This window comes from Cucurbita moschata, unplaced genomic scaffold (genome assembly GCF_002738365.1).
Source record: "Cucurbita moschata cultivar Rifu unplaced genomic scaffold, Cmos_1.0 Cmo_Scf00030, whole genome shotgun sequence".
Taxonomy (NCBI): domain Eukaryota; kingdom Viridiplantae; phylum Streptophyta; class Magnoliopsida; order Cucurbitales; family Cucurbitaceae; genus Cucurbita; species Cucurbita moschata.
Window position 1 is genome coordinate 570,562 of NW_019268546.1, and position 14,661 is coordinate 585,222.

Consider the following 14,661-nt stretch of genomic DNA (forward strand, 5'->3'; position numbering starts at 1 on the left):
AATATCTCGTACGACTCACCGATGACAATATCTAATAGCGGAAGGCTTGGACTATTACACCCCCTCTCTTAACGACCTACGCAAAGTTTAATAAACCTGGACATGGACATATATTCTCGAGCAATAGGTCAAAGATTTGAGTCCTTTCATCTCATATGTTGGACCCAAATACCTCCCTTTCCAGAAGGTCGAAACACGAGGTGTTTTGTTGAAATTCTTCTGTAAATTTTGCTATCGACACTTCTCTCCCGCTACACACCATCTCTTTAATTTATTTTATATATTAGAAAGTGATTGACTTATTGGTAGGTCTCGTAATTTCTTGTGTCGGGTAGACAATCGATATGATATTCTTTTTATCAAATGATTGAAATGTACGTTTTTTTTATGAATAAAGAAATGTACGGGAAAGATGATGCATTGAGCACCTTATTTATTCTCATTTAAATCTATATTTATTGGATTTGAAATTTTTCCTCCGTACAATTTTATAATTTTGAAAATAATAGTATTTTAAATTTAATTTCTTCAAAATAATTAATGGTTGGTGAAATAGCCTTATTTTATAGTTTGGAATTAAATATGACAATACGATATAAAAGTCCAAAGTAATTGGAATTAAAGTCATTTTGTAATTAGTATTTAATTAAATTAATATTATTAACATTAATTTGTTGGTTAAATCATCAAAAAAAATTGAAAGGATTTAATGAAATTTTGGTTATTTTTTATATTTTGTCTCAAAAATAATTTTAAATTTTAGAAGTTTCAATAATATCTATTAAATTAAAAAAAAAAAAAAAAAAAAAACTAAAGAACACTTGTTAATATTAACTTTTTAAAAGTTGAAGTAATTTACTTTGAGTAATATTTTAAAATTGCTAATAAATTTTTTAATGTAGTATTAATATCCTTTATTGCAAATTTTGTAATGCTATTTTTTTTAATTTTTTAAAAAAATTAAATATTTGAAATTTTAAAGATATTTTTGTAATATTTTAAAAAGGTAAAAGGATAGGTTTGAAACAAAATATTTAATGATTTCCATTACAACAATACTTTTCAGATTTTCTTTTTAATTTAAGAATATTATTAAAATTTTAAAAGCAAAGTCTGTTTATATTTTTTTTTTATAGAAAAAATAAATATTGGCCTAAAATGAATAAATAATGACACTTCATGTACAAGGGTGAGGTGGTTTACACGCGCCCCCCACAAACGCTTGTGATATTTTGTTTTGATTTTTTTTTTTTCAAGCCATAAGCCTTTTTCTTTTATGACTTTCTTGAAAAATAATTACGTAAAATAAAAGTTCATTAAAAAAGTAGTTAGCTAGAGAATTTCTTTTTTCTTTCTTTTTTTTTATAAAAAAAAACAATAATTAGCATTATTTTTAAAAAGGAAAATGTATTTCTTTTTCAAATCTATAAAAAAAAATATATATATATGGGAAGTTTATTCCCTTACCTAACAAGCTTTTGAAATAAATTATTATTTAAATAACAATAAAATAAATGGGAAGTTTACAAATTATTTTTAAAAACGTTTAAATTGATTAAAATATAAAATTTTGATGCATACTATTATTATTAATTTAGGGTAAAAGCTGGGTAACTTTTTGTCAACTAAAAGAGTAATGATAGGCCCAATAATCCTCTAAAAGCCCAAAATAAATGAAGGATAGAGGAGCCCATTGCAAAAAAATATGGGCCATGGTGGCCCAAAGTGTTGCTTCTGATATGGGCCTTGAAGCTTACAAATTTGAAATTGGGCTTCTCTATCAAGCCCAAAACTTCTTTTCTTAGCATTAAACTTGCGAATAAACATTAGCGAAGGAAAATCTAAGTCTACATCATACTGGAAAAATAAAAGATAATAAACTAAAAGCAATCTTTTCTTTTTTACCTTTTCAGCTTTAGAAGTGAAAGATTTTAAAGATTCGACAAACACCCAAAACTTTAGATCTTGTTGTTGTTGTTTGCTTTCTAGTCCTTGTACTTCATCTCGGACATGAGGAAACCGGGCATGTCGAATGAGGCAGAGAATTTCTCGACGTCGGCCTTGAGCTCTTCGATTTCCTTGTTGTTTACCAGACCCTTGTTGAAGTCCTTCAACAGCTTTCCATATTCCTTTTGGATGTTCAAGGTGATGGTTATAGCACGGTGAAGGAACTCTGCGATCTGTTCGAAGTCTTTCTCGACCAAACCTCTCGATGTCATGGCAGGTGCACCTAACGCATCGCAGTATGACGTCTTGTTAATCACACAATTAAATATAGATAGAAACTCATCGATTGATTGCAAGAAAAATAAGTTATTAAGAGGACTGTGGATGATGAAATCATCTATCAACGATATTGGAACTTACCGATCCGAACACCTCCGGGAGCCAATGCACTGCTATCGCCGAACACGGCGTTCTTGTTTACAGTAATGTTGCACAAGTCGCAAAGCTTTTCAACCTTGTTGCCTGCAAAAGGAATTAACACAAAAAAGTCACACGAACAGAACAGAACATGTTCTTTCTGTTAGTTTTCTTAGGTTCGTTTGCACGGGAATTACCAGTCAATCCCAGAGGACGAAGATCCCAGAGAACGAGGTGGTTCTCGGTTCCGCCAGTGACAAGCTTGTAGCCCTTGCTCATCAGGTAATTTCCAAGGGCTACAGCATTGGCCTTAACTTGTTTTGCATAGACCTTGAACCCGGGGGCCATAGCCTGCTTCAAGGCAACAGCTAAAGCACCAATTTGGTGATTGTGAGGGCCACCTTGAAGGGCAGGGAAGACAGAGAAGTTGATCTTGTCTTCGAAGTCATAAACAGCATCCTCAGGCTGACCCTTCTTTGGTGGCTTTGGACCCTTCCTATAGAAGATCATACCGGCCCTCGGACCCCTCAAACTCTTGTGAGTTGTGGTCGTGACAACGTCACAATACTCGAACGGGTTTGCAGCTTCCTACAAACAGTCATTGTACACTATTATTTTACAATACCAGCAAGACCCAGGTAGCTTAAGTTGCAAGAAAGGAAACAGAGATCATAAACAATCATAAGAAATGTGTTAGAAGAAATATGCCTTCGAATAATTGTTCAAAAAGAAAACGTAATGTAAACTGATAGAATACAGGATTTGTTTTACATTGAAATTGAATTCAACCAGAAGCAGAAATGTATCCCTTTCCTCGAAGCAGAGCTTCATTTCAAAAACTGAATCTTATAGTACAAACAAGGAATACAAAAAAATATTTGACAAGAACAATGAAAAACTTAATAGTTCAACGAATACAAAGAACACAATTTAGCTTCCGTTACAAAGAATCAATGCAGTATCAATACTTGATCATTAAATAAGTTTTCAAAAAGCCAGATCCTGTTGCGAAGATTCTCAAACAATTATGGATCTAACAACCTGTGCCATTTCTAACCATTACTAATCAATTGAACACAAAGGCGAAAGACAAGTATGAACGAATTGAGCTTATCATCTGCAGAGATCAAAGAGAAAAGCAAGTTCAACAGAAATCCACAGATCCCAAATCCAGAAATGGAAAAACAAACAACATCCAGTTACCAACATTCAGAAGACAAACTGACAAAAGATCTGAACACGATTCATATACCTGAGCAGCAACGAGACCACTAATGTGAGCCATATCACAAAGCAGAAGGGCACCACATTTGTCGGCAATTGCTCTGAATTTGGCGTAATCCCAGTCCCTAGGGTATGCACTGCCACCACAGATAATCAGCTTCGGCCTGAAATCCAAAGCCTTCTCCTCCAACTTCTCGTAATCAATATAGCCAGTGGAGGAATTAACCTTGTAAGGCAAACTCTCGAAGTAAATCGAGGTAGCAGAGATCTTCTTCCCACCGGAAGTGTAGTATCCATGCGTCAAATGGCCACCAGAAGGAAGATCCAGCCCCATAATACGGTCATGCGGCTGAAGCAACGCCGTGTAGGCAGCGAAATTCGCCGGAGAACCAGAGTAGGGCTGGACATTTACACCCCATTTGGCAGGATCGACGTGGAAGGCCTGGAGGGCTCTAGAACGGCAGAGATTCTCGATCTCGTCGATGAACTCGTTGCCACCGTAGTATCGGTTACCCGGCATGCCCTCGGAGTATTTGTTGGTCAAGGCGCTACCGAGGGCCTCGATGACAGCGAAGGAAGTGAAATTCTCAGAGGCAATAAGCTCGATTCCACGGCATTGTCGACGCTTCTCCTTCTCGATTAGATCGAAGATCTCAGGGTCGACAGCTTCAAGAGGAGTGTTGCCCCATGCATTGACGGGATCCATGGCGAACGATAGAGAAAAATTACAGAGAATTTGAAGAAGAATTTGAAGAAGAAGAAGCTGGAAATGGGGAAGGCAATCACTGAGATGAGGGAGTTCGCGGGGCCTTAAAAGGGATCATTTAAGCAAAATTACGAAAGTAGCCTTTCTTTTTTTTTTTCCTTAAAACATTTAAAAAAAAATATATCCCCTTTATATTTTATTTTATAATATTACCATTGGAATAAAAATTCATTAAAATATTAAAATTTTATTCAATTATAACCACACATTTTCCTTAGGATCACAGTATCATAATATAGCATATCACACCATCATAAATGGTCCAATGTGGAACAAAACCTAGTCCAAGACCGATACACAACAGTTCATCAGAAAAGAAAGAACTCATTGAGCCGAGATCACTCACTAATACTAATTTAATAATAATAAAATAGAAAATAACTGTCTTTTCTATATACTTTCCCCGGTTTCGTTGCTACCGCGGGCTTTACGCAGTCAATCGAATCATATAGATATCCCTTCAACAAAACATAGGTCATCGAAAGGATCTCGGAGACCCACCTAAGCACGAAAGCCAAAATCTTTCAGAAAATGGATTCCTATTCGAAAAGTGTATAACTGCATGGATAAGCTCATGGTCGAGGATAACTAACCCAGATCCGATCTATCTCAAAGAATATGATTCTTGAAACCCTAATTCTCATACGACATGCCTCCAAAGTATGCTAAAAGAATCATAAATCATACTCTGTCCTCCTAATTTAGGTATTAGAGTGGGTGTGATCAAGCACCTCATCGACGCCAAGGTCTACGCTTCGTTCAATTTATAATTAAATAAAATCTATGGATTGAAATTAGATTTTATTAAAATTAAATAATACAATAAATATAACTATCATAATTAAAGATAGATGAATAAACTAAGGTATTCAGACCACCAAAAGCGAACAAACTACAACTCCGTTTTTACCTTTTCCACGAATTCGCACACCCCAAATGCGGCGACCACTTAAACCCCGCCGTCGCATTATAAGAATTCGTCTTCCTAAACATCTTCCAATCATAAAGCACTGTCCGGAGATCGCCCACTTTGGCGGCGATGCTCCGACAGCAGTTGGCGTGAACCGTCGTTACCTCCCTTGGGTCCCGACTGTCTTGGCAGAAGCCGCTGAAGAACAGGGTGTCAAGGAATCGGACTTTAAGGCCAAGTTTAGCGATGATTCCGCCATGGATGAGCTCTAAAAGAACGTCCTGTTCTTTCTTCCCTGTGGAATTGTCCTTCAGATCGTACCAGTTCTGGAAGAGGGAAATGGTTTTGTTGTTTGATCGGACGTAGTAGAATCCGGTGTTTATGAAGTTGTTTTCTTCACTCCATGGGTTGCCGGAGAAGCCGTCGGTGCTGATTTGGAGGTCCTCTGTTTTGTTGGAGCTTAGCTTCTTAAATGGGTTTCGAAGCCACATTACGTCTGTGTCCTGTCGAAGCCAATTAAATTAATGAATCAAATTTTCACTTTTGAATTTAATAAATAAATTTGTTAATAAATGCATTTTTATTTATTTTTTCTGTTGGGATCTGAGAGTCTCAAGTAGCTTCTTAAGTATAATTAATTAATTTATTTTAAAAGTGATTTTTTAGAGATGCAAATTTGACGCCGGCCATACCAAACAAAAACTCCAACGCCGTCCCCGGCGGAGCCGGTAACCAACGACGTTGCAGCCATTTTCGGCATATCCCCGCCGTCCACGTGTTACTTCAATCCCTTCCATCATCACTCTATATATATATAAATCACTATTAATCATTCCTTTGTATATTTTGAAAAGGGTATTTATATATTATATTTTAAAATAAAAAATTAACTTGTATTAATATTAAAAATTGTTTAAATATCTTAACATCTACAAATCTTTAAGCTTATTTAATCAAATAAATTTAAGATTTGGAAAGTCAAATCTAACTTAGAAGTTGGTGTCCATTACCCTTTCCCAAAAACAAATCAATATATACAAATATATATTAACAATACAAACAAAACCAATTAAATTGATTTCAAAATTTTATGAGAGTATCCTAATTTTCTTTATTCAAATTTTGATAAATATTTTCCGATATCAACATTTTTAAAATAAAGTTTATATGACAAATAATAAATAAAATGAGAAAATATTGAATAAAATATATAAAAGTCCCTTAAAATACATTTTTTTTTAATGTTTATTCTCATGTCATTTTTAAATGATGCTTTAGTATTAAAACAAATTACAGTAATATCACGTAGAGAGTTTGTTTGGATATACAGATCCACATGTTCGAGGTTGTTTTTAAGATAATGTGATGGTCAATGTAATTATATTGAAATAATCAATATATTAAACAATAATTCACGCTAATCTATCACAATTTAATATTATTAGATGTGTTAAAAAGTTTCGATAATCTCTTTCCTATTTGTCTTTTCTATAAACCTTTTTCAAAGGACGGCATCTCATTTTTTTTATGTCGGTTATTTACACGTTTTTTAAAATTATATATTGAAATTATTATAAAAATAAAAAATGTGATAAAACCTTAACAGAAAAAAAAAATCACATAATTATGAAAAAGCGCTCTATAAATTTGAGAAATTATATTTTTATTATTTTTCTTTTTGGATTTGTTGAGATTAAATATTTTGGTAAGTTTATTTTTGTTATAATACATAAATAAATAATGATTTTTAATTTTAAGATTTTGAGTGAAAATAAATTACCAAAAGTCGAATTTATTTTTAAATGAGAAAAAGAAAATGCAAAAAATGAAATAAAAATGAGGAGAACGTACCGTGAAAATGAAGTTGTATCCCCGTCTGAGGACTTCCAAAAGAAACTCAGTCCTACTCCACATCATCTTGATGAAATCCTCCGACATGTAAAGCTTTTCGCCGCCGAAATCGACGCCATCTGTTACCAGTCGGTAGCAGTGCAGACGAAGGAACCGGCACCGGTCGTACGCCGTCTGATCGACGGCGACGAAGAGGAGGTGATTTACCAAACTTTGAGTGCCTTCTCCTAGCCAGAAACTGTCGAGAAACACGTCGAGCATAGTCGTAACGGCTTCCGGTTCTTGACTGGCGTACGCCTTGTTTATGACAGCGATTATCACCGTCTTGTTCGCCATTGACGCTCTGGCCAAAGCCAATTCAAGCTCGTCTCGTGGTGCAACAGAATCGAAATTGCTGGTATTATTCTGAATCATGGAATCAAAAAACGAATTCGTAATCAATTCATAATTTCAAGAAAATGTCGAATGAAAAGCGAATTCCAGAGCGAAATTTTAATCATGTCCAATATCAACAGAATCAAAGCCACTAGCAACTAATGCAAAATTACACAAAATCTGCAACAGAATCGAGATCGCTAGTACATTCTGCAGCATTAATCCAGAGCGACTTCACAATCAACTCTAAATCACACAAAAATGTCGAAAATAGACGATTCCCTGCGATTACGCAACCGAATCAAAATCACAAGTAGTACTCTCCAACAATTGATCCAGAACAACGCACAATCAATTCAAGTTAATCAAAAACAAAAAAGAACATAGAGAAAATAGAATGCGATTACGCGACTGAGACCTGATTTTGAAGCTTCGTGTTGCTGCAATGGCGTCCGTTGGAAAGAAGAATGAAAGGATTGGAAACAGAGGAAGACCAGATGCATAAAGCGAAAACTCCAGCGAAGAAGAGAGACGGAATCACATAATTTCCACCGGAAACCTTCGGGAAATCCATGGAAATGGTGGAAAAACGAGAAGCAAGAAGGATTTGAGGAAATGGACTCGTGATCTCTCGAAAGAAATAATAATCAGTTCTCTCAAGTTCCCTTTGTTTAGAGAGCGAATTTATGGTCAATGAACACGGCCGGTTGTATATCAACAATTCTTTGTTTTTTTTTTTTAAACTTAATTTTATTAAATTTAATAAAAATACAAAATCGTTCTAAATTTTATAAAGAAACTAGTTAACCTAGAAATTAACTAAGGATTTTAATTTAGATAATTAATTAAAAAAAAAACTAAATTTCAACTGATATTTTAATTCCATTTAAATTAAATATTAATTAAATTATATTTCGTTTTCCACACTCCATTGTTTGGGAGGGAATCTGAAGTTGACTAAATATGACATACTTGTCCAACCTAAAAAAAATTTGATTATTAAAAAAAATATAAATTAATTTAATTTCCATTATTATATCTAAATTTTTTAAAAAAATGCTTAATTATATTATTTTAAAAATACTACGGAATTATTTTAGTTTTTTTAAATAAAATTTGTAAAGGCTGCTCCTCTAAATATTTTGGAAAATTATTTTTCATTTATATTTTTGGAAATTGATATTTACGTACCTAACTTTATTTTCCACAAAAATAAATATTATATAGATGACATTGAATTTTCTTTTTTTATTAAAAGTAACTTTTAAAATTCTAATTTGAATTAAATCATATAAAAAATAATAAAGTTATTACAATTCAGTTTAAATAAGAAAAAAAAATTATTAATATTTTTTATTTTTAATTTGAGAGGGCATATATCTAAACATACTAGAAAAAAAATATAATTAACTTTATGAAATTAATAATTCAAATTGAATTTTATAAAATGTGATCCTAATTTTTTTTTGAATGAATATTATAATTTAAAATAATAAGCGTTATGTTCGTGGGCGAGATTGGGTCGGGTCAAAATCAAATTGTCATCTTCAAATTTCCCAAACTACCCTTGTTAATGGTCTTATATAATTTCAAAATCAAATTGCCATCTTCAAATTTCCCAAACTACCCTTGTTAATGAACTTAAAAAGTCTTATATAATTAATGCATCTTTTATTAATTCCTTATTAAGGCTTAATCATAATTATGGTGTTACTATTTATAATATTTTAGACTTCCTAATTTTATAAAATCTAAAAGCAGAAAATAGTAAAATAAGTCTAAATCGAAAATTATTTTACTCATAATTTCTTTATTTAATTATTTATTGTTTAAGAAAATAAAAAAATATATAATTGTTTTATTTTATTTTAGAAAAAGGACATAATTAAGATTTTAAAAATATTTGGAAAGTTAAAAGGAAGAAAATTAGTAAATAAGTCATATGACTTTTCACATACTATGTTAGGATATTTATTAACATTATTTTTCTTTTTCTTTTTAAATATCTTTTATTATTGGAATAATAAAATATTATAATATTTTTTAAACAATATATATATAGAGTCTATTGGATTAGGTTAATAATTAATCTCTTAATTATTACTTTTTTAGGTGGATATGATTATTAAATTACAAACAATAAATATTTTTAAAATATTTATAAATTCAATTGAAATTTCATAAATCATTTAAGTTTAAAAAATAATCTACAACAAAAACGAATGAATTGTCCTTGATAATTAGGTTTTCCTCATATAACTATTTAATATTTAATTTTTGGTTATTGAAAATTAAAAGCATATAAACACTGCTTTTATTTACGTTTTAATTTTGTTTTGTTAAGCTTAAATAATTAAAAAAAATATTAAACTTTGTAATTTATCTAAAAATGTATTAATCAAATTTTAAAATTTTTAAAAACTTAAAAAAAAAAAAAAACTATAGTACTTTGTTTAAAAAATACCATTAACTTTTAAAAATATTTCAGACATACCCTTACATTTTTAAAAATTAAAAAAAGTATCTCGAGTTTTCAAAAATTTAATTTAACACCCTTATATTTTTTAGCGTCTCATATTTATAATATGAAATACAAAAAATAAAAAAGAAAATAAAAAAAATAAAATCAACTCTAAACTAGGTTTGAAAGAGTGATATATTAAATATAGAAATTAAATCTTACCAACCCTAAGTAGCTTTGTTTACCAAAAATGTGTATGGTTCCGTTGTCTATTGATACTATTATATAATTAAGCGATAAAAATTAGAGAAATTATCGAGTTGGTTCGTATATCTAATGATTATGAAATATAATACGATGTAAATAGGCATAAGAGCGGGTTTTGCTTTACTCTCTTATATTTGTAATGTAATATTTGTAGTGGATGATTATTTCGAATACTAAAATTGGTACAAAATTTAATTTATTGATAATATGTTTAAAAGTTAGGCAAGGGTTAAAAAGTCAATATTTTAAAGAGGCGATGTTTGTATATTGCGTGTTGTAACACGTTTGAATGAGTACGTACGACATTGAATCTTTCATTATGACCTTTATTATCAAATGGGATCTAATAAAATCCTTGCTTAAACGTGAAATGAAGGAGATAGCAGGGAGAGGTTTCTTTTGTTGCGAGAAATTCGATCTCCATAAAATAAATAAGAATTCCACGTAGACGGGGACGAGGAATGTTTATTGATTGCTTCCAAAATGAAAATGAAAAACAATAATTTCAATTTCTATACTTGTTCATATCATGGTTAATAATATATGGTTTTTATTCGATATGATGTGTTCAATGATATGTTTGAGATATAATACGAGAATGATGCACTAAACGTAATGTAACGATAGGAGTAAGATATGTTCATGTAACGTTAAGGTTAAGGTTCGTATCGAAATGCTATGGATATGAGAGATTGATAAAAATGGTATGATCACGATTGATTGATAAAATAATACGATTAAATTATGGGTAGGAAGGGATAAGATTATGATAGATTGATAAAACGGTAGAAAGATTACATATGAACTGTGTCTAGAGTATATGATACACATCCAAGCTGCCTATTAGGACAGCGCCGTAGGAAAATAGACTGATATAATAGATCTCATCATTGCATTTGCATGTTCTTGCATTTAACTCCAACGGTGGGGTCACGGATTGACTATGTCTTAAGATATTCAAGTCACGTGCTACCTCTATTTCAGGTTAAGACAAGACATTCTTGTACCGTTGACGATGACATCGCAACTCGACATCACGTGCATAGGGTAGTCGTATTTATTTTCTTAGACTTAGGCTATAATAGGATGTTTTTAATTTAAACATTTATTTATTTTATTGTTGTGTCGTTTTTAGAGGAAAACACGTAAGTTCATGACTGTGTTTTAAGATAGAATGACATTTTATAAAAGTTTGAATGAAATATTTCTGTATTCATGATATTTATATACACCGACAACCTTAGATTAAGTAGAAAATTTCGAATCGTTATTTTCTCATATAATACACTCACAACTTTAGGTAACTAGGTAAGTAAGTAAAAAAGTAAAAATGTTAAAAGGTTGATAATATAATTTTTATTTGTTAATTGTTATTATTTTTCTAAAAGACCGCAAGTTCTTTCAGTCCAGTAATTTTATTAATTATATATATTTTTATTTTCTAAAATGGTTGCATGTTTAAAATTATTTAATTTAATTTCGAAAAATATTTATTTATTATAAATGGGTAAATTAGTTTTAATGTATTGCCATATAAATTTGAAATAACCTATTAAGATATTAGGTCAACCTAATATCCATTAATCATAATATTTTCTCATTTTATTTTATTTATTTGTGGAATTTGAAACGATTAATAAAATAAAGACTTTAAAACTTATTTTAAAATAATTAATTAAAAAATAATTTAAAATATTAAATAACCTATTTTTTACACGGATATTCCTCGTTGAAGCTCCCCACTTTATTTGTTCAACTTATATCGTGTTCCAAGAGCTCAGTGAAGCGGGCGGGAATTCGAGCTTCTACTGCTCTGAACATGGCGGCAAAGACTGAAACAGCCCCAAAGAACGAGGAGTTTGACGGAATGGTAACGTACGACGACGATGACGAGCATGAATCGAAGGAGAGGGTAATCCAGAAGTATTTTCTTCAAGAATGGAAGCTCGTCAAATCCATTCTCGATGATATAGCTTCAAATGGACGCGTCTCCGATATATCCTCCGTTCACAAGATCCGATCCATTGTAATATTTGCCGGAACTCTCTTTCCATTTCGTGTCGGGGTCGCACATTGAATCTACGGGTTCGAAGTTTTTGTTTCGGGAACTTTTAGTGATTTGGTGGTTGTTTAGCTTCTAGTTCTGGTCTAACGACTGTTTAATTTGCCAAGCGGGGCATGTATTTGACGGATATAAGTAAACTAGTTCGTGAGAATTAAAAGATCCCACTGCTTTTTAAATTCATGATTCGATCCATGTGTAAGGATTATGAGATCTGTCGAAATGAGAATGAAATCATTGATTTATTTTGGGACTATCGATTTTTGGGTAATGCTGATTAAAACCAGCTGCTAGCTAGTCATAGTGGGATGGATAGAATTTCTAGTCGATATGTATACTGGGCACCTTTTATGGGCAAGTAAGCTGTTGAAGAAGTGCCTGTTTTCTTTCTGAAGTGTTTCTTCGTTACGTTTGAAATTGAAACTAGTCTCAATTTTTGTGCAATACACATCACTTGACATTCTGAAAATTGTCTTCTTAAACAGATGGACAAATATCAAGAACAGGGTCAGCTGGTAGAGCCCTATTTGGAGATCATAGTCTCTCCTTTGATGTCTCTAGTTTGTTCTAAAGCAATTGAACTTGATGTAGCTTCCAACGAAGTACTTGAAGCAATAAAGCCAATATGCATCATTATCTATACTTTAGTTACGGTCTGTGGATACAAGGCTGTCATCAGGTTCTTCCCACATCAGGTTTCTGATTTGGAACTTGCTGTGTCTCTCTTGGAGAGGTGTCAAAATACAAACTCGGTGACCACATTGCGACAAGAGAGTACTGGAGAGATGGAGGCTCAATGTGTGATACTGCTGTGGCTTTCAATACTTGTGTTGGTTCCATTTGATATTTCCACCGTTGATTCAAGCTTATCCAGCACCAATAGTTTAGCTAAATTTGAACCATCTCCATTGGTGTTGAGAATTATAAGCTTCTGCAAGGATTACCTTGCAAGTGCGGGGCCTATGCGAACAATGGCTGGGTTGTTGCTTGCGAGACTTTTAACACGCCCAGATATGCCTAAGGCTTTTATCAGGTTTAATGAATTTCTGAAATTGTGACATTTAATTTTGATTTTGAATCAGGTTATCCAGTTGGAATAGGTTACAGATGGGTAGTATCGCATTCTACATGGAAGTTGCCTTTTACATGATTTTATCACTGGATCAAACAATTTCTTTCATAAGTTGTAGTACTACATATACTGCAACTTGTTTATTCAGTTTTTGATCCAAGATAACCTGAAAATTGGGAGCCAGTTTCATTTTGATTTTCATTTATTTACTGCTTTCTTGTTATTTCAGATACAAATTCTTATTTCTTTGTATAGGTTACAGATGGGTAGTATCATATTCCTCATGGAAGCCGCCCTTTACATGTTCATTTTATTGTCGGACCAAACAAAATTCATGTTTTTTTTTTTCTCAATAAGATGCAATACTGCCTATACTACAACTTGTTTATTCATTTTTTACGCAACATAACCTGAAAATTGGGTGCCAGTTTCATTTTACTTTTTATTTATATATCGCTTTCTTGTTATTTCAGATATAAATTATGAGGACTTTAACCAAGATTATATTTTTAGCGTCTGAAAATTTGGATCTAAGGCTAGAGAGCTTAGTTCCACTAATTTTCGTTTATTTGTTATATGTGTGTATTTGCTGAAGTGCTTCCCTTTTGTTTTGTTCAGACTCAATACTGTATGCTAACTAAGCTTATTTGTGGATGACAGCTTTATTGAATGGACGCATGAGGCCTTATCTGCCGCAACAAATGATATCATGGATCACTTTCGGTTGCTTGGTGCTGCAGGAGCATTAGCTTCCATTTTCAAGGTTTTCATTTCTTTTGTTTCAAGTCCATATTACTCAGAATATGCATTTTATTAACAGAAAAAGATCATAATCAAGAAAAGAAATTTCTTTGTTTTTATGGTTGGAGGGCTAAAAATGCTTGACTGCACGTAACCAATCTAGTGAACGTACATATTAATTTAGCTCATTTAGGTGCTAATGGCTTTTTCCTTCCCCAAGTAGATTTGTTATATTTGGACTTACATGGTAATTCTCAGATTAAATTTTTTTTTTCTTTTAATCTCTTGTTATGTTGTTGAGGTTTATATTTTATTTATTTATCTCGTTGGGATTTGTTATTTGCTTGGTCATTTCTCTTTGCATTTTTCTTTAAAGATAGAATATTTGATCCTCCTAATTCCATTAATCCTTTAATGCAATCCAATGTCTTTTAATATTAATTTAAATTAAAAAAAATTGGCATTGGAATTGCATAAATGTATATTGTTTTTCCCCCTATTGATGGGCTGGCTTTGTATGGTGAATGGAAAAGGGGTCAAGATTTTTTTTTTTTTTTTTTTTTTTTTT

General features: G+C 31.9%; 3 protein-coding genes across 4 annotated transcripts in view; 1 reads left to right on the plus strand and 2 right to left on the minus strand.

The window, feature by feature from the left end:
• Positions 1-1,693: 1,693 nt before the first annotated feature.
• On the minus strand, positions 1,694-4,375 carry LOC111464434 (serine hydroxymethyltransferase 4). Its single transcript, XM_023108633.1, has 4 exons — positions 3,617-4,375; positions 2,562-2,952; positions 2,368-2,469; positions 1,694-2,230 (listed from the first exon to the last, which is right to left on the minus strand). The coding sequence occupies exons 1-4, from the start codon at positions 4,292-4,294 to the stop codon at positions 1,986-1,988; spliced, it is 1,416 nt and encodes a 471-aa protein (XP_022964401.1). The 5' UTR covers positions 4,295-4,375; the 3' UTR covers positions 1,694-1,985.
• Positions 4,376-5,192: 817 nt separating this feature from the next.
• Positions 5,193-8,170, minus strand: LOC111464466 (uncharacterized protein At1g28695-like). Its single transcript, XM_023108675.1, has 3 exons — positions 7,909-8,170; positions 7,116-7,520; positions 5,193-5,767 (listed from the first exon to the last, which is right to left on the minus strand). Exons 1-3 carry the CDS (start codon positions 8,062-8,064, stop codon positions 5,261-5,263), a joined length of 1,068 nt encoding a protein of 355 aa, XP_022964443.1. The 5' UTR covers positions 8,065-8,170; the 3' UTR covers positions 5,193-5,260.
• Positions 8,171-11,959: 3,789 nt separating this feature from the next.
• The window catches only part of LOC111464377 (tubulin-folding cofactor D), a 13,490-nt gene continuing 10,788 nt past the window's right edge, over positions 11,960-14,661 (plus strand). The window contains exons 1-3 of one of the 2 annotated variants that reach the window (XM_023108569.1): positions 11,960-12,244; positions 12,766-13,313; positions 14,013-14,115. In XM_023108569.1, the coding sequence (XP_022964337.1) occupies positions 12,038-12,244; positions 12,766-13,313; positions 14,013-14,115 (858 nt within the window). In that variant the 5' untranslated portion in view covers positions 11,960-12,037. Of the gene's footprint in view, positions 12,304-12,765; positions 13,314-14,012; positions 14,116-14,661 lie in introns of both variants that reach the window. The other variant, XM_023108570.1, reaches the window with a different exon arrangement.

Bases quoted from the DNA above. Each gene is read 5' to 3' on its own strand.
- LOC111464434 (XM_023108633.1), bottom strand. From the start codon at position 4,294: ATGGATCCCGTCAATGCATGGGGCAACACTCCTCTTGAAGCTGTCGAC. The intron at 2,470-2,561 runs GTAATTCCCGTG...TTCCTTTTGCAG, and splicing joins TCGTCCTCTGGGATTGACTG to GCAACAAGGTTGAAAAGCTT. The intron at 2,231-2,367 runs GTAAGTTCCAAT...GCGATGCGTTAG, and splicing joins TCCCGGAGGTGTTCGGATCG to GTGCACCTGCCATGACATCG.
- LOC111464466 (XM_023108675.1), bottom strand. From the start codon at position 8,064: ATGGATTTCCCGAAGGTTTCCGGTGGAAATTATGTGATTCCGTCTCTC. The intron at 7,521-7,908 runs GTCTCAGTCGCG...TCCATGATTCAG, and splicing joins ACACGAAGCTTCAAAATCAG to AATAATACCAGCAATTTCGA. The intron at 5,768-7,115 runs GTACGTTCTCCT...TGGCTTCGACAG, and splicing joins GATACAACTTCATTTTCACG to GACACAGACGTAATGTGGCT.